This window comes from Doryrhamphus excisus, linkage group LG14 (assembly GCF_037039965.1).
Source record: "Doryrhamphus excisus strain RoL-2023G ecotype Guam linkage group LG14, RoL_Dexc_Guam_v1.1, whole genome shotgun sequence".
Taxonomy (NCBI): Eukaryota; Metazoa; Chordata; class Actinopteri; order Syngnathiformes; family Syngnathidae; genus Doryrhamphus; species Doryrhamphus excisus.
In genome coordinates this window covers 11,923,327-11,942,670 of record NC_136370.1, presented here as the reverse complement: position 1 = coordinate 11,942,670, position 19,344 = coordinate 11,923,327, and the positions used below count along the sequence as shown (strand labels likewise).

At 42.0% G+C, this 19,344-nt stretch overlaps 2 protein-coding genes across 3 annotated transcripts; both read right to left on the bottom strand.

The window, feature by feature from the left end:
* Positions 1-711: 711 nt before the first annotated feature.
* On the bottom strand, positions 712-5,850 carry pnn (pinin, desmosome associated protein). The gene is made up of 9 exons (XM_058091006.2): positions 5,675-5,850; positions 5,202-5,285; positions 4,966-5,037; positions 4,807-4,882; positions 4,009-4,103; positions 3,810-3,885; positions 3,436-3,591; positions 2,550-2,688; positions 712-2,462 (listed from the first exon to the last, which is right to left on the bottom strand). Exons 1-9 carry the CDS (start codon positions 5,785-5,787, stop codon positions 1,207-1,209), a joined length of 2,067 nt encoding a protein of 688 aa, XP_057946989.2. The 5' UTR covers positions 5,788-5,850; the 3' UTR covers positions 712-1,206.
* Positions 5,851-6,722: 872 nt separating this feature from the next.
* fbxo33 (F-box protein 33) lies at positions 6,723-18,371 on the bottom strand. Of its 2 annotated transcripts, XM_058090975.2 has the most exons (7): positions 17,653-18,371; positions 15,674-15,784; positions 14,828-14,988; positions 14,454-14,662; positions 14,047-14,344; positions 13,392-13,649; positions 6,723-7,692 (listed from the first exon to the last, which is right to left on the bottom strand). In XM_058090975.2, the coding sequence occupies exons 1-7, from the start codon at positions 18,081-18,083 to the stop codon at positions 7,568-7,570; spliced, it is 1,593 nt and encodes a 530-aa protein (XP_057946958.2). In that variant the 5' UTR covers positions 18,084-18,371; the 3' UTR covers positions 6,723-7,567. The 2 variants fall into 2 exon arrangements, with proteins under 2 accessions (XP_057946958.2, XP_057946957.2); XM_058090974.2 differs by having other exon boundaries at positions 6,723-13,649; positions 17,653-18,365.
* Between the last annotated feature and the right edge of the window lie 973 nt (positions 18,372-19,344).

Below are 19,344 nucleotides of genomic sequence, written 5' to 3'. Positions count from 1 at the left end.
TGACAGCAAGATAGTCCCCAGAGAGCTTCCAAAACATCAGTGGAATCACATCAAAGATATCAGTCTGGTGAAGGCTACCTAAGAATTTCCATGGAATTGAATATACCAAGATACCAATCAAGTGGAGAAAAAAATTGCACAACCAACACATTACCAAGAATAGGACCTCCCTCCAAACTAGTCCAAGAGTCTTCCAAGAGGCCGACAGCAACACTGAAGGAGCTGCAGGCATTTTTGGCAAGTACTGGCTGTGTAGTATACATGTGACAATCTCCTGTCTTCATGTCCGGGCTATAGTGGCAAGATGGAAGACTTATTGTACAAAGAAAAACATCCACGGCCAACTTGATTTAGCAAAAAGACGACTGAAATCTCCTGAAGAGGGCTGTGCACAGTAGATTCGCAAACTGTCAGATTTGAAGCGGTTTTGCAAAGACTGGCCTATTACTGCCACACCGCTAGGCTCCTATTAAAATGAGTGCAGTGATAAAAACCAAAGGTAATGCAACAAAGTATTAGTTTAAGGTTGTGCATATTTATGCAACCAGGCGATTTAAAGGTTTCAATTGCATTGTACAAGTCACAATAAAGGTGGAAAAAAGTATCCCCCCCATATCACAAAAACCTGGCATTTGAACATGGTTGTGTAGACTTTGTGTTTCCACTGTATAGCTAATATTTGATAGCCTCCGGGTGAAAAATAATCCCATACACTAATATCTCACCTTTAATTTGAAGCTGATGGGTTGATACAAAACAATGAAAAACAGTTTGAAAAAACAAAATCACATTTAGAACCATGGCATGGACTCAAAACAACACAGTAGCCACAAAACTTGAAGACAACTACTGTGATAAAAATATCATGGCTGCCATAACTGCCAGTGATTTTACAGACAATATCAGATGAATATATATATAAAAAAAAGACTCCTTTCAGCATACTACCAATCATCAAAAATTTTACATTTTGCGTTAATCGTTTAAAATAGCTGGACTGTCAGTCACTAATTTACGTTTCTATTAAAATTACTTTTCAGTTTAGATTTATCATGGCCAAATCTGAAAAAAAGGTCTGCTTAAAGTCGATGTTATGTTGGGCGATGTGTTATTTATTAGGCGTTTGTGTGGTTAGGTCAAATGTTGGGGCGTTTATTGTCCCGCAAAGCCACTAGCTTTAGCCGACAAAACAAAATGGGACCCAGTTTAGCGTCTTTTGTCCTTCCTGTCCCTATCTTTATGTTCCCTATCGCTCCGAGACGACCTGCTCCTGCCTTCATCGGTCCTCCTCTTCTTCCTTTCCTCGGATCCCTTTGCATCCTTGCCTGCTGCTGCTCCACTACTCCCTCCTCTCTTGCGGTGGCTTTTCTCTTCTTTCTTTCTGTCCCTGCCCGACTGCCTCCTGTTGCGCTTGCCGCTGTCCCGGCTGCGACTTCGGCTACTGCTGTTGGTCGACGAGGACGAAGAGGATGACGATGACGAGGAGGAGCGGCTGGAACCAGAGGAAGAGGTAGAGCTTCCACTGGAGGAGGAGCCAGAGGAGGAAGACGAGGAACTGCGACTTTGACTGCGGCCCTTCCTTGACGCCTTCTCTTTCTTCCTGCCCCTTGCGCCATCTTTCTGTTCCTTCAAAAGTGCAGCGGGGTCGCTAGGGGCATCCTGGGAACAGGGTTGAGGCTTTGGAGCCGTATCATCACCCGTTTCCCTTTCCTCTGCCTGGTTCTGGGTGGTGGGATCCTGGACATCGGAGTCAGGAATGATTGGCTCTGGTCCAGGGGTGTTGGAGGCGGTTTCAGATTTTGAGGTGGGAGAAGAGACTGCCAAGGTTTCAGACATCAATGCTGCTGGTTCCTCCGAGTTGGGGCTCAGCTGCCCGCTATTAGATGCCTCTTGGTGGCTCACGGTCGGTTCAGAAGGAGGGGTGTTCTCAGTCTTTTCAGTTTCGAGGTCTGAGGGCCCTTCTTTACTGTCCTTACTGTCTTCATCCTCCTCTATCTTGATCCTGTCCTGCTCTTTCCCTCCCTCCACTTCCATCTCCTCTAAGCCTGGGCCTGCTTTCTCATCTTTCTCCTCATGGACCACCGTGTTCCCCTCCCTTTCCTTCTCACCATTCCCCGCTTCCTCAAACTCCATCTCCACTTCCTTAACTAACCCGTCCCTACTATCCCCTTCCTCGTCTAGGTCATCTTTCTCTGTGCCCTTTCTGTCATACTCCTGTTCAACATCTACCCCCTTTTCCTTCTCCTCCTGCTCCTCATCTTCTTCTTCTTCTTCCTCCATGTCTGCAGCTTCCCTGTTACCTCTCACCTTGACTACCTGACCTGCTGGCTTACCCTCTGCAGAGTGGTCCTTCCCTGCCGCCGCTGTGTTGCCGTCCTGGTCGCGGTTTAGTTGACGCCGTGGTCGGGATTCCATCTTGTTGATGTGTTCCACGAATGCTTCACGCCGCTCTTCGAACACAGCTGTCAGGAAACAGATATTCACATACATTAAAGTCAGGTTTTAGGACGCAAGTAAAAAAAAATTACTTAAGAAAATAATTAGCAAACCATTTAGTTTCTTGGTGGAGTCCTCGAGGAGTTTCTGAGTGGCGGAGCACATTTTTCCAGGTAGATAGAAGATATGAGGCTTGGTCTTGGTGCGAATGTATTTCACCAGGCAATTGTTGTGGCTGGTCCACTCCTCTTGCTGTGTGTGTGCAGGAAAGCCAACATGAATAGTACTGCAACTTCCCAGGCTTTTCTCATCATTCTGTTTATTTCTACAAAGTAGCAGCTATCATTTATGAAGGTTTAAGAGAACCTATTACATGAAATGCCAAATTGTGAATATACTCATGAGCGACTGGACTAGTTCCAATTTTATTTTGACTCTTACTGTATATTTTTCCAATTGTGCAGCGGGGGCTAGTAGAGAGTGGTACGGGTCTGAGAGCTTACACAAGCAAAACGTGCTGGAATTGTGGCGTTAAATTAGCCCAATCACAGTTCCAATGTTCTAGTGCGAGTACATCCTAAGGGTAGATTTTGGCTTAAAGTGAAGTGTTTTGCGTTGAGCTGCAGGATGTTTAATCCGACATTTTATGTAAGAATTCATGAGGTCAAAATCAGTTGTTGCGTGTTGGGCTAAATTTAGCACTGTTAGGCCTTTGGGGAATATTGAATGCCATGGCCTGTTGATGTATTGTGCAGAACATCCTAGAAAATATTTGCCATTTGCTTCTGGATGATTGAATGCAATTAGGCAAACATTTTAAAAAAGCAAGCATAATCATCTGTATGTGAAAAATGTTTTAGTCTTCAGAGTTTACTTAAAGACAATGTAATTTATCTTGTGTGTATACAGTAGTACAATTAATTTATAGTCTTACTCTCAAACACATTAACACCATCCAAAAAAATACAAGTAGTGTACATGATGTTGAAATGATCTTACCAACTGAGCTAGTTCCACTTTCTGTTCCAGTAGTCGCAGCTCAGTCTGTTTGGCTCTCCTCTCTTCAAACAACTCCCTCTTTTCACACTCCAGCTTTTTTTTCTCAACCTCAGCCTGAACCTCAAGCTTTTGTTCAATCTCGGAGCGCCGCTTTTGCTGTGTGTTGAGGGAGAAAGACATTTAGTTTATTTTTTATCCACTTATTTTCATACCATTCAGGGTCACAGGGAGCTGGAGTCTATCCCAGCCACCTTCAGGTCAACTACTGGGCATGTGTAACCAACCATTCACAGTACTGTGTACAGTACTGAGTGGTTATCCATAAAGATTCAATTACTATGCCCACCTCACTATAAAACTATTCCACTTCTCACCTTCTCCGAACACACATTCGATTCCTGTTTAAATTTCTGCAGGGTCCCCATAAGCAGGCCGAACATACGCCGATTCCTGACGAAGAAAACAAATATACACAAGCTTCAAATCTGATCCATTAGTAAAGCTGGATGTTTATTAACAATGTGACTGTTACTCCTTGACTTCATAGTACACTAATACATGGAGGAATCTCACCTCTGTTTGCCCTTCTCATCCATGGTCTGATCTTGAATGAGGTCTCGGCGTGTTCTCTCCTTGGTGGTAGCTACAACAGACGACTGCAACGCCGGCTGTAGGTTGGAGGGAAAAACAGGAGCAAACTATTGAGAGCTGCTGGTATTTTACCAATCACTTGAGTGTGTGTCCTAATAATACAGTCATCTGGTCTACACATTAAAATGAATTGTTATGTTCAACCACCACAATCTCAAGGTTATCTTGTCTTGGCTAAGACAGTCCGATTCGGCAGTCTCTGATGATGTGGTAGGGTCTGAAAGGTCTGTTATTTTAATAAAACAACTTGATATTTGGCTTAAATTTTGACTCAACTCACTTTTATCAGGGGTCTTCAATCTAAATATATCAGGATAAACGTCCAGCCCTACTCACACCCATCTAAAATTTAGGAGTGGTATAAAAATTAAACCAGGGATACCTTAAAAAACACACCAACCTCATGACATGGCACTCTCAAATCATGTAGAACAATACTATAAGATTTTAAACATATACATTAGTCTGAAAAGTTGGAAATTTAGGATCAGGGCCCTTCATATGAAAAACCAAATAGCTCTATTTTGTTGAAATGTATCTGTAACAGGGCAAAGAAATTGCAATACAGTCAGCAACGATGGTCGTGTGCAAGTGTTTGAACTGATTTTCAGCCCAATCCCCCTCCGTGCATGAATGTACGTCTTTGCATCCCTTACAGCTGTAAAACTAGTGAAAACACTGATTAGCCAGAAAGACTGCATGAAAATGAACTCTCCTTACCTTTTTGACATCATCGTCATCCTCAGCGTCGCTGTCGTTACGCAAGTCTCTCTTGGCCCTCTGGTCTCCTGCCAACCTGGGCACAATAGCACAAAAAATCAGCAACCACAGACACTTGCAATAGAGTCAAAGTGAGGCCATATTAGCACAGATCCCCACCTTAACAAAGCTCCTTCGATGTCCCGCTGCTTGGCAGGAGGGCCACCACCCCCAATATCCGAGAGACTGCGCCTAAACACACACCAAAAACGCAATTATTTACATTAAATGCATGGTAATTTCAAACTATATCCAATTACATTACTATGTTAACATACACTTACTAGATTGATGTGCCATTTAATTTTAAATAAATGACAATTGATGCAGTTATTGTATTGTGACTCTGGCATTACCTGAGCAGGTTAAATCCTCTTCCTCTACCACCTCCAGCTCCGACGCCTGCCATGGGCCCACCAAACCGGCGGGGCTGACCCGGTCTGAAAACACAACAGGAAGCAAAATCGACATTACTTATATTTCCCACGAATGTTCCAGAGTGTAATGTTGGTCAACGTCGAGTGTGTGAATTAAAACATCGACCATTACTAGACAATGCCCGTAGGCCTCTACCCTGTAGCTACCACAGTTCCCCTGGCCGCTGAATGATTGGGGTATTAATATTCTACTGATATTGTTCAGCATTACGGTGTAACTTTGGTAGCCATAAGATATCTAGTTTAAATTTGTTATCAAGAAACCGCTACTATAGAGGGTGTAAATTTGCTTGGTAGCTGCGTGACCATGCTAGCTCACACCCATCAAAGGGAACGTTACATCGATCGTTAAATCTAGACGATACGCAGGTAAAGAGGAGAGTTATTTTTACCTGGATTCATTAGGATCTCTTCCCGTTAATTTACGGATATTATCGTCCACATTTTTCAAGCTTTCTTTGGCTTTTTCGATCTGGTCTTGCAGGCTGCGTACCGCCACCGCCATCTTGCCTCCAGTAAGCGCCAGTCACATGTTCTTCTTCTTCTGCTACTTGTAATTCCTCTTCTCTGTTCGCTCAATGCTTTCTGAGACAACACTGCCCCCTATTACACAAGGTGTAAATTTATACTAATTAAAGTGACTATTATGCTTTTTCCACATTTCGGAACTATATATGTTAGAATATCGTATTTTCGTGTTAAATGATGCCAAAGTTTCAGGTAATGAGGTTCGCGCATTTTGAAGTGAGCCGTGAAATAAGTTGGAGATAGCTCTGTATGCTAGGTATCAGATAGTTTCGGGAAGGAACGGTGACGTCACAGTTAGCAGGGTTTCTTCTCGGTAGAGCTGCCTGTGGGACTGTTTTGTGAACATGGGCAAAGTTTGAGTGTTTGCCAAACTGTTGCAGTTGAAGTCTAACGGATTTCCAACATTACTTGGTCATATTGAAGACTCAGAAGTAACAATTTATCAGTGTTCTTACTGTGTTTATTTTGTGTAAGTGGTTGTCTGTGTAGCAATATAGTGTGTGCATAAGGAGAGTGGAGTGCAATTACAAGCTCACCAATGTCTGGACTTGCTAATAGCCTTTTCCCACCACAGTCAGCGGTCTACCAGTGATTTTGGTAGTCCTGCAAAAATGTGTAATGACAATATTTCTACTACAGATGGTGTCCTCCGAACCACTTTTTAAGAAATCCAGAAGTCCTCAGAAGTGCTTGGGAGTGTGACTAATCACAGTAGAGTGGGCATGTCCGGAATACATTAAAACAGACCATTTTTTAATTTGTAGTCCTGCTGTTCCTGGTGACAGTTGAGACTTCAAGCCACTACATCTCCAATAACATACTGTAATACAATACATTATATATCATGTAATATTCACATAGTGCATTGGAGGTGACGAGGCAGAGAAATAAAGACATGAGAAGCAAAATACGTTTCTGATGCTTTTATTCACTGACTAAAAGAAGAAGCATTCATTCAACACAAGAGTCAAAACATTTTGCCGCGTCCCCCCCCCCATGTTTGGTGAGATGTTTTATGCAGAGGCTTGTGTCAACCCTCCATTTTTTTTTTTTTTTTGCCACAACACAACAGCTGTGGATCAATACTGTTCTCAATGAGCAAATTAGACCTGTCAGCTTGGGAGCTCGGCTCAACACACACACACACACCACATTAGGAATACTTGCTGAGGGCAGTCCAAAAAATCATTTGAATTAAAGATTACAATAATTTCAGTTGCCTTATAGAGAAATATTAGAACGAAAAACGGGAAATTACTTTTTCCCGGTAAGTTTGATTTAGCTGGTGTTAAACCAGTTCTTCATCTTGCACTGTATCTTAGCTGAAGTAAATACATTTGAAATTTGGAAAGTAATCTAATACAGCTGAAATCTTGTCCCGTTGTGATATGGGATGATTGAGATCCCATACTACCCAAAAAAATAGGTCAAATATACGAGTCCTATGTGCACACTCTAACAAACACAGTCACACTGGAACACGGCTATCAGATGCGCACACGCGCACACAGTTTTCTGATGTACAAAGTCTGGGTGATTTTCATAACATACTTGATGTTCATAAATTGAACCTGGACATGTATTTATGTATACACCACAGAAATGAATAGTTGATACTTCTACAAATATGCACTATGACAGTTTATAGATGTAATATTCTTAAAGATTATATCTCTTCTTCTATGGTTTTCTAGAGACGCAGCCAGGCGCTGTCAGCACTGCTAGTAAGACTGCTGTTATTGCAAATTGTCCTGATTTTAAACAAATGCACAACATTCGTACCACGATAAAACTGGGGCCATCGAGCCAGTCTCACAGAGACCAAGAGTGAGCCTGCCGTCACCACTGCTGTCGCTGGGCTGACTGACCAGAATCTTAAGATCTTAAAAAAAGGAAACGATACGATTTCATAAATCATCATAAGGCCAAGTGTGTTGTCATTGCAAGTCGTTATCATATCCTGTCCTTGCCTCTAACGTGTGACGGTGCAGAACACACAAAACAGAAAACTAGTCAAAGAGTGTGGATTAGATGCATTCCTCTTGCATAGTTGTGAGGCCTGCGTGCCTGCCTGCTTAAACAGGAACTTTGGCCAGAAACATATGAGCCACCGTAACTGAGATAGCAAGACAGTTGACCCACACTGACCTTGGATGATGTCACAACAAAGCCAGTAGCTACACTTGTCATTTGAATGGTGAACACCACTTTGACAGGTTATTCTATTTGCAACTTGGTGCCCTGTTTTGTTTTCTCTACAAGTCCAAAATTGCATTTGTATCACCACAAAATCCAAAAATATCACACACTGGGATGTAGTAAGCAGAGGTTGGCTTGTTTCCTTCTGTATAGTCGCAAAAAAGTGAGAACCGCCCAGATGTCATCCAAGACAATATGTCTACACTGACTTTAACCAGCGCAATGCACATCCAGTGTTTTCCCCAGTGACAGAAAACAAACGCCATCGCCTTACTTATGTGAACTCAGTCAGAGTCATGCATTTACAAATAGTAGTATACTGTCAAAGCAATAAAAGGGGGGAAAAAAAACCAAGGGAAATATTTGAAGTTGTCTCTGAAATAACTATTCTACTACACTTGAAGGCCAGTTTCCAAAACATCCTGATAGGCAATATTATGTAACAGTTGGAACTGGCACTCCGACTGAGTCACAATCTAAGTGGAGATGAAACTGGTGGGGTTGGTCTGTGGTTTTGGAGGCTGTTTGGACTGATGCAGTCTGCTGCTTTGGTACTACATGAACACACTGGACACAGACCCGCCCCCCATGCCAGTGTTTGTAGCTAATTGGTGTTTGAACAGACACATTCAATCAAACTCAAGACAAAACCATTTTTTGTCTACAGTTCTGCGATAGCAACAGTTTTATTCAACGGTTGAGGCCAACTGTCGTTGATGGAATACATTAGAGCCCAGCTCTGTGACTTAGTTACCCATCAGGCCATACTGGTCCTGCGACGGTCTTTTTACACAAGTACAGAAACAAAACGAACAAAACGCAAGCTAATTTTACACAGCGCAGGTTCAATCAACTGACACACGTCAGTGTGCGGTAGCTGCTGGTAATGGTGACCTGAATAACCAACCACCTCAATACAAACAGCCAAGTGCGGTTGTGTGTGAAACGCTTTCTGCATATGCCCAAAACTGTAAGTGTGTGTGCACTAAAAATGAAGCAACTTCATTGCAGTCTTGAGTAGGTTGCCTTCTCAAAAAGGCCCACGAATCTTTGCATAAACACACATCCTTGAAATCCTCACACACTTAAAAAGAATCACCCCTAAATGATATCACACCGACACTCTGCTCAGTCCAGCTGGTTCTCTGGTGTGCCGAGCTGCGTCCTCATCTTTGCAAACACACCAATCGATTCAAAGTAAAAATATATATGTGTGTGTGTATACATATATACATATATAAATCTTTATTTTCCATGCACACTCTAATGTGTGTTGTTAGCTGTTACGTCAGTCTGATGGCCTGAGAGTCACCTATGTGGAATGTCCGGTTCCCAACATCTCGAGCAGCTTTCCAGAGTACTAAACACTCCTGACATATTTGACCAAAGGCTGCACAACACATCAAAAAATTTCCAGTGCCAGCCTGGTAGAGGAATTTCACTTGCGTGTTTAAAAATGGATTCATTTAATCTCATACTGGCCAGGTTGACCCTAGTCACAGGTTTTGTCCTCACCAGGATGTAGCGCCTGAAAGAAGTGTTTAGTTTCCCCGTGTTGTTCTCATCACCTTTACATTCACTCACTCACAGTGAAAGAGGCTACCCGCAATTTAAAAAAAAAACATATGGTGGAAAGTTGTATTCATACTATGGGGACTCCACAACTGTGCTGCAAATCTCGCCAGAGTGTGCAACCATGCCGACTGTTTTTAAGTCAAGACATGCAAGATTTAAACGGCTGACGATAACATACATTCCATACTCTTTCATTTTTACACATGCAGTGCGTCTGCTTTGGTTTGTGTGCCCTCAAACAATGATCTCCTGACATGAGAGCTGCAGACATATTCACTGGCCCAGCAACGTGCATCACACAGGGAGAAGCGTCCATTAACTAGCAGCAGGAAACGCCACAAAGACAAAGGCAGAATGGGAAAAAATGACCAGAATGTGAAGCGTAGAAGCAAAACTACTGGACCAGCCTGCTAACTGAACGGGCACTTCAGATAGACTCAGTGGACACGTTTTGCTCCATTTGTGGTCTTTGGCAGCAACGCATGAAAGGAGGAGGACAGCAGGTGACTGCTAACCTCATGATCAAATTCGAGGCCTGAGATACTGTTTCTCTCCCTCCTTCTCCTCCTTGTTTGTACCCTGAGACAAGTGACTTCTCTTCCTGCTGCATTCCATGCAAAAGTTGAATGAGAATGAGCAAACACCCTGCCCTACAAACAAAACAAAACCAACAAGGGCGGTGCTGATACAAACATTGTTGGACACATCATTTCTACTGAACACACGGATAAAAACATCCTCTGAAGCTGGTAACGGTATGTCTAAACAAGTAAGACACCGCAAAGAGGGGTTTTAAGTGGTGACCGAGTAAAGATGTATCTAATTGTCCCCGTCATGTCTTTAAAGGTGTAACTACTGGAGCAACAAATTATCTAAATAAGTCACACAATTTTTATTGCCAATACACAGAAACATGTTTACGAATTAATGAGCAGAGTAATTTGTAGTAGCTCCAATCTTGGTAAGGACAAAGACGATTCTTAAAAGTCATTCAGATTCTTAAAAGTGGTTCTTTCTAAAAATTGTATTTGCTGTGTCAAATGAAAATGTTATTTATATTTTGTATCATGTATTGCTTGAATTTCCCATGCCTTGTCAGTGTATAAACATCAAACTACCTAAAATGCACAAATAAAAAGGAAAAAAGCAAAGCTAATCTAAAATACATATTTTGCTCGGGATGTGTTTCGCTGGTTGTGCTGTCCCATCTTCAGGATGCAGGAGCTGTGAGTGTATATGCAGAAGTCATAGACAACCTTAAAAAAAACAAAAAAAAACACAACTCTTGGTACCCAAAGTACAACAATCCCATCCTGAGATATGGACCAGGAACAAAACGGTCCCATCATCATCCATCAAACTATTGGCAGCCGCAGGCTCATCAGCAGAAACCAATTCGACCATGACCAAGCCAACTGCTGGACCATCAGTCACAAAAAACATACTGTATAAAACACCTTGATATGGACCTTCATAGTGTGCAATACAGAGCCAAGGTGGGTACACAGATAAACAAGACAGAGCCATTTGGAAGGAAAATGTAAAGCTAGTCTACAGATTGAAGATAAATAGCCTGCATTTATGTTACCGTGTGCTCAGAAAAAGCCTTCATAAAAACACCACTGCTATTGCAGGTACCAAACCTTTCAACGATATTCTGTCTACAACGCCTGGCTTGGAAGTTCTTGCACAGGACTCCAATTGCAGCAAGTACGATCGGTCAGTGATGCCTCTGTGGCTGAGGAAGAGGCAAGCAGCCAGAACACGCTAAACACCCACAATACCCTGAAAATCGACTACATTCAGTTCAGATATGACCTGGGCCCAGCAGGCTATCTATTGACAGCCATTCCAAAGAAACGCCTACTCATATCTTAATGGTGACAAAAATGTTTACCATTCATCCACATTTATTAACCTAATTCTTCGAAAACAAATGTATGATTAGGTTCAGTGACCCTCCATCAAAGCGGAGTGTTTATCAGATGGCAAAATAACCAGCACCATCAACAACCGTTTCCAGACCAAAGGGGTGTTTTCCAAGGCAACTGTGACTCAAGAGGAACTTGAAAATAAAAAAAAAAGAGCATCAGCATTACAAGTGCTTATCTCCACACCCATTTTTACCAATACGGTCCCAGTCAGAAGGGATGTTAACAGCTTTACCTGAGACTGAAAGACACCTTGTCACCATGGTGATGAGTTCTATAGCTGTGCCGTAAGGTGCCATTTCACAGCCCTAAACCAAACTATTTATCGTCCCCACCTCAACTAAAAAAAGGCCAATGTTTAGCAGGAATCAAACAACACTAGAAAACAAGTTGAATCGGCAGAGAGACATCGCTAAATTACATTCAGTGCATGTTTTCTTTTCCCTGTACTTCATCAGATCACAGCCCACCAATGCTGCACCTCATGCACAGCTTGGAAGAGTATTTCACACCATAGAAGCCTTGTCATCGGTTTATCTGCTGTTGGAGTAAAAACGATTTCTAAAGCAGTGACATACGGAAGGAACATCCAGTTTCTACTCACAACCTCACTATTGTTCTTGCCGTCATGGGTCCCATGGTAGCGCATATGTGGATATAAATGCCTTTACCTGTTGAAGACACAGCAAGGTAAATTAATAAAAGCTAACAATAACTTGTGAAAAAATGTGTGGGTTCTATTGTGAGGGGGCTGAACATGTTAGTTTGTCCATGAACAACCACTGGAAGACAGGGGTGACTGTTTAGTAAACTGGTGAGGTTACGAAAAAATTGTTTAAGAGGTGGAAAATGTGATAGATTCAACCCTCTACCAAGAATCTACGTAACTCCACCATTAAGGTGCTCAATCTTCCCAATAAAACCATTTTCACCATGCAAAACAACCTTTGTCAGATGTAAAAGGCGGCAAAGGATCCAAGAAGGCATGGCATTGAGAACTCTTCAAACAGAGAGCAGCGCCAGCCCCAGTCAGCAATTTTACATTTCAAATGTCCACCCTGCTGCTGTTCTTAAACCTAGTAGACAAGTACACAGCGTGCTCTCTCAAAGCACCACAAGCAATAAAGGTTGTTTCCCAGGAAGTGATTAATCTGTATGCTCACAAAAAACTTTTGCTGGAGTGGGTGAGACACAAAGCCATGGTAAAAAAAATAAAATAAAACAAAACCTTCAAACCTTAAACTTGTGTCTAGCATACACACACACACACACACGCAGCTCATTTTCTGACTAAATCCCACCGATTCATTACCGAACCAGCCTGCCTGTCCTGTTCTAATAGAAATATTTAAATACACACAAAGCCAGTACAGGTGAGGGAAACACCATACAGGGAAAACATACAATTACACACCTACAGTAATTGGGTGGGAGGTAATTGGAGAGAAAAAAAAGAGCCAAAAAACTGAAATAAAAGTTACATCATACAATGGCCCTGGAGATAATTAAACAGAGCAAAAAATGGCAAGCTCTTTGTGCAAGACCAGACCAGACCGAGCCATGAAATACAGGAAATAGGGAGACCCACTTTTAGCACTACAACATTCCATGTCTAAGTGGCTACTAAAAGGTGTTTAAAGAACATGGAACTAATCACAAAGCTAGCACTAGACACCTTTTGGAAATTGTTTTACCTCCCTTGTGTGCTAAAATCCCTGTACATTAAACAGAAAACATAAAATGGAAAAAAATATATATTTTGGTTAAGAACTACCTTAGAGGTGCGGATTTACTTCAGTGTGTTGGTTGGTCTAGCCTGGTCTTGGCACAGCATCGGCCACGCTCTATTAGATTATGGCCATACTGGCCTACATGCCCATGCTGAAGGCTTGCAGCTCATGATGGAAGTGCTGGGTGGGTTCCGTCAAAACCAGGCTGTAATCCATGCATGGGTGCCACACTCGGCCAAGACCCTGTGAGACCTCTTTCACCAGGTTATGAACTGGATCACCTTCCAAATACACCGGCTGGTCAGGGTCAAAGTCGATGCTCTCCTCAGACACTGTCAGGACACGCAGACTGGAGCCACGGAGCCGGGAGATTGCCACCAAGTTGTGGGACCACACTGTGTAGCCTAGAATGAGACACGTGCAGACATACAATTATTAATTACATTTACATGGCATACTAATTAATTATCAAGGAATTGCTCAGTTTCTGCTACACCTGTAAATAGACGAGATGTTAGCAGATCAACATTTCACAATACACTGGAACTTCTAAAATCAAAAATCCTTGGTCTGTGTGTACGATTAGAAATTTGACCCAAATTTGCACAAAAATATATACAAAAAGTTGTATGTGTATATATAATCAGGGCTGTCAACCAATTAAAATATTTGATTATGATTAATCCAGAATTAATCACATTTAATCGCATATAGAAATAGGTTTAGCTATAATAAGTAGGGTAATTCACGTATGACTTCAGAGGTTCCAATGTATACTGTTGGAAGAAGCAGCTCACCCACCGTGTATCATCAGCACAGCCAACTGAGTGCATCTCCATGCTAAGAGGACCAATGGATCTTCATTGCGATTGACACTGAGGTCTGGAAAATCTGGGTCATCCCTCAGTAAAAGGAAATGTGTCAGCGTTTTGTTGTATTGCTGGGCGATGAGCTCCAGGGTGGCGTCGGACACCAGAGTGTTGTAACTGTCCAGGTGGATGCGTTCCAGCGGAAGGCTTGGCTTTAGAACCCTGAGGAGCTCTGAGCTGTTGACCTCCACAGCCATGATGTACACTCGTAAGTTGGTACTCACTCGTACCTAAGAGAAATGGACAAACTACCGTGATGTGTATGTATAATACCATCAATCAGCTGTCACATTTTGTTACTAAAAAGATGGATAATCAGTGGGTGGGTTATTGCTTTACCAGTGCTTTCCAATCATCCTCTGTGGCTGTGCCTTCTAATGATTTGAACTCCAGAGTGGCGCCATTGAGCAGCAGGGAGAGACGATGCAGCGCAGTGCGATGGGGTGATGCCAGCAGACCACAAAGCTCAGATGTCAGATCAGAGAAATCAAGAGCCAGAGAATGAAGAGATGAAAGACGATCCAACTCTGATGGTGAGATGAGCGGACCTGAAAGTAAAGTTGAGGTGATGATTTTTAACGTTATTAGTTTAGTTAAATTTTTTTATTAGATAACGCATTCATGTATTCCATTGTAATTTGTATGGATGTTCAAACACAATTCAACCATTACCATTAATGAAGATTACTTGTGTTTTCTGACTCCTTACGTACCAAGCTGGTGGTCTAATAAGCTGAGGTGCTGCAAGGTCTCAGAGGAAAGATTGGACAGGCATGCTAAGGAGGTGGAAGTCACCAGACCAAGCATGAAGCTACAAGACAACCACCGAAGCTGCCTGCTGTTAGACAACAACTCTCTGAACAACCGCTGGATCCTGCAGAGGGAGGTGAAAAGAAGGACAAGGATCCTATGAACAAGTTGAAAGCGGTTAAAATGAGAACAAGCATAAAAGGTTATACAAAAACAAGATCATTTCATGAAAAGAAAGAAATGTGCAACTGTGTACACCACAATGTACTTGAACAAAGAAGGTAGCGCTTATTGTGGTGTGTAAACAAGTGCCAAAGCGGCAAGTAATAGCTCAGGGATTTTACGCATTGTCTGTTCTGAAGGCCAAGAATGAGCTTTGAAAATTATCTGCTTTTCAAGGTCAGCGTGTGCAGAACCACAGTTCATCAACAGCTTCCGTGATCACAAATCTTGTTAAAAGCGGAAAATGCTTAATCAAGATTATAGTGTGTTTGTCAAATAAAACAGCACTGGCAGTAAAGCAATGAAACAACGGCAAAACACATTCAATATTCACAATTAACTTGTAACAGTAGTCAGTGGCACTAAAGCTAAATCAACCTCATGTTTTTGTGTTGTGAACAATGACATGTATTCTTTTCGTACTTTACTTTTCTTAATGTACTGTGTTTTGTATGTTACTTAATTGCACTTTGGTAAAAAAGTCTAATATAATTTACATGACATTGGTGTAAAAACATATATATTTTTTGAAAGCAAGATTGGCTTTGGATCTTAAAAGGTTTTTATGTTGCAATGCTTGGGCTTACTCGTTGATTTTCTTGTGGCCCTGATGAATGTGATGCAGGTTGGAACTGTCCAGGAGTCCCTCCTGTTGGAGAGCACAGGTGTCACCATACAGACTCAACTTCTGCAGGTTCCTGACAGAGAGGCAAGGAAAGAGAAAATGTTGGAATTGAAAACAGGAAAAAGGATACAATATAATTAGGACCCAACCTATTTGGATCTTTTGTAGCGAATGTCAACTCCGATAATAGGGAACAAAAAAAGATCGAACAAACAGCATTTCAGCTTTTCTGTACACTATTAGTATCGGTACTGGATCTGACCGAAAAGACTATTAAAAAAGACAGAAGTGAAACCAAGTAGCTTCTGTCCTCCTATCAGAATGTAAACTTTATTTAAACCATGTAAAAAAAAATACTTTAAAACATTAAATGGACCACAAAAGTTGATCAACTGTGACAATTACAATTGTCACAGTTGTCACAATTGTCACAATTGAACATCATACACATTGATAATTCTCCAAAAGTACAATGTAACAACTGTTATGATTTTGGCGCAGCTGTGCCACAGGTTATTGTCTCCCTAGGGAAACTAGTTGTAGTGCATACATTCCATTTGATTGTCTGGCTTAATATGAAATGATTGAGAATATATTGGTTACAATCCACTAGTTTGAAATAGTTACAGCAATTAAGCATACAGAAATTCAAAACTCACTCTTGAGGGTTTAGAGTTGGGTTTGGTCAGAAGTGAAACTTTGATGGAGCATATTGCCTTGCCGTTTATTTGGAAGGGAAATGTGACCTGCCTGCCAGTTCCCACTACTGCTATCACAACACAAAACTTCACCAATAATATGCTTAAAATAACCATAAAGGAAGCGGCAGCAACAAGAGTCGCCTTTGGTCGCAGAGTACATTACCGCATCACAACGCTATTTGAAGGCCACTGAGGCCAGCGGTGAAAATGATTTGTGTAAGAGAAAAATGCCTTAATAGCATTAATATCTTACATAACCTCTGACCGTGGAATATGGAATATGTGACAGAAAGTTAGTTTTCAGAACCACAACTTAAGTAGGTGTGAGAAAACTTCCTGCAAGCAGCATTTATTACAGTTCTGCAATTTTGACATAGCACAGCTGCACCATTCACACACACTTGTTTTGGTTGCATGTGTAGTTGTAAGGTCATTGCTGATTTCAGCAAGTCATGCCAACAAAGCTTTCTGTGGCCCCCAGAGATGGGAGATACGGCAAATGTTGGTATCGTAATACCAAAATAATATAGGGCCAGTATCGTCAAAACCTATACTTTTTCAAGAGCACTGGATGATTTTGTGATTAATTCCTCAGATTTTTTGATCATGGTTATGATCAGAATAAAACACAGGACAAACATTTTTGGCAAACAAATAGTATTTTAACAACATAAAATGTTAAATTCTAATGGCAGTATAAGCCATCAATTGTTGGGGCAAATAAATTAAATACTGCAAAATATTTGGCCCCAGAGTTCTTCTATTTATAAATATAGCAATACATAGACAAAGAAGAGAAAATACCGAACTCATCGATCGTATAGCAATACAATGGTATTCATAATATCGGTAGTTGGATCACTCTCCCCACCTCTAGTGGCCTCTCCAGCTGTTCTATCCGAGGCCTCCCAAAACATAACGCACTTAACACAAAGCAGTATTCTTGTTCGGTCAATGTTTGCATTAGAAACGCCTTTTTATACAACTTTCTACTCGCTGCAGGCAAATAATGTCGGTTTGACAAAATAGCCGGTTTGCCATCTGAAGAGACGTGATAGTGTTACGTAACTCCTAATGTCACTTTGCGTATGCTAGCCGAGCTAGCCGCAGTTAGCATAAGACTACGCACAAAATATGTCTCAATTCTAATACATTCCGGAAATAATGGGGCATAGATTTCAAACTGGCCACAAGTAAAACACAAATAGTCACTTTAAATTAAACTGAAGACTAAGGTCACCTGTTGTTGCTGATGCTGGTGAACACACACAACACCTGGTCCAAGTAGGCACTCATGGCGTCTCTCCATCGCTTGGAGAGTTGTTGGTCGTTGCCAGGACCAGGAGGCAGGTCGACTCTGGTGGACGACGGCTCGTTGTTGAGGGAACCGAGGCTGACTTCCGTGGGAGCGAGTTCCAGCTGCAGCTCTCGCACGAAAGCGCCGAACTTCCGCATGAGGAACTCCAACCTCAGTGTCTCCTCAGACTTGGAACCACCACCACCAATTCGTAGTTTGAGTTCTGTCCACAGAGCTGGATAGAACAGACACTCCCTCCACCGCGAACAAACGGCCGAGGCCCGAAGCTTGTCTCGGTCGGACAGAAAGGAGAATATATGGACGATTAGCTCGCTTGGTAGAGCCATGGCTCCGACACCACCGCACAGAGCCATGGCGAGCTACGAAACAGTTTTGTCGAAGCACTCAGACGTCGAACAGTCACAGCCCCCTTAAAGTGGTTAAAATCCTATGACACGGTGGATACTATCAACCGTCTTCTTTTCTTGCTGAAAACCAACCGCTTCCCAGTTTTACCTTCAATACTATTGGACGGCACCACTTCCTGTCGCTGCAGGGGGAGAACATGTCAACAACATACACTGCAACATGGACAAAACTCCATATGCGAGTTTGGGGTATTATTTGGAGTACTATTTTAATCAAACACATCGAGATGTTCAGTACTGTTAACAGCAGTGTTAGTAGTCGGTGTATGCACGTCAGTTAGGCGTTCAATGGATTCGCCCTGTGTGCTCTTATTTTTGCCATACCGATTTTTACCGTGAGGGGCGGTGTTTCCCGGTTGGAAATGTGATTTTTACATGAGCTCCGGCATACCCGCGACCCTAGCGAGGGACAAGCGGTACTGAAAATTGATGTATTAATGGGTCATTCGTTCTCAGACACACCCCCTTCTCTTCCACAACCATTTCTAAAGCAAGCAACATTTAAATTACATTTCCTCCATTGGAGGGTTTCTCTGCATGAAGCGATTTTAAGATCATTCCGCAGCATCTGAATAGGATTCAGTACAGGACTTTGTCTTGGCCATTCCAAAGTCTACATTTTGTTGTTCTTCAGCCATTCAGAGGTGGCCTTGCTGGTGTTTTACTTAATATTTTTTTGATTAATGATATAATCCTGGATTGCTTCATAGTTCATAGTAATATTGAGGTGCCCTGATATTAACTGTAAAATGTCGCCTATGCATGTAACTTGTGACCACATCACGTGTCTTTCTGTCATGCTGTAAATGCCTCCCATTCTCCTCTGAGAATGGTCAACAGCGCCCCCTGTTATACAACTGGAGTAACACAAGACGGATATCAGTAATTGTGATACTAATTGTGATTTTAAATACCTTTGCTCCACTCTTTATGTGAATTAGAATTAGGAATTAGGAATCCATGCCAACATGGCAGTTAACATACACTGGAAATTGCTCACCTCACCTTTCAGTTCAGGCCTTTATGCACACCTCTTTGTCTGACCTTTGGTTGGAGAAACACAAAGTAGGAATTCCATTGGTGGACATAAAGAGTGTTGAGGCCTTCTAATCTATTGCATTGTCGGTCAGTTTAACTATACCAAGCAAACCTTACATCAAATACAGTAGAATGGAACCTCTGGCTTCAAAGGCCAGTCAGACATTAT

Coding starts and splice junctions, on each gene's coding strand:
- pnn (XM_058091006.2), bottom strand. CDS start 5,787: ATGGCGGTGGCGGTACGCAGCCTGCAAGACCAGATCGAAAAAGCCAAA. Junction 5,286..5,674: donor AGAGATCCTAATGAATCCAG/GTAAAAATAACT, acceptor TTGTGTTTTCAG/ACCGGGTCAGCCCCGCCGGT. Junction 2,463..2,549: donor CTCCACCAAGAAACTAAATG/GTTTGCTAATTA, acceptor GTTTCCTGACAG/CTGTGTTCGAAGAGCGGCGT.
- fbxo33 (XM_058090975.2), bottom strand. CDS start 18,083: ATGGCTCTGTGCGGTGGTGTCGGAGCCATGGCTCTACCAAGCGAGCTA. Junction 15,785..17,652: donor ACCAGCATCAGCAACAACAG/GTGACCTTAGTC, acceptor CCTCTCTGTCAG/GAACCTGCAGAAGTTGAGTC. Junction 13,650..14,046: donor GGCTGTGCTGATGATACACG/GTGGGTGAGCTG, acceptor GTCTCATTCTAG/GCTACACAGTGTGGTCCCAC.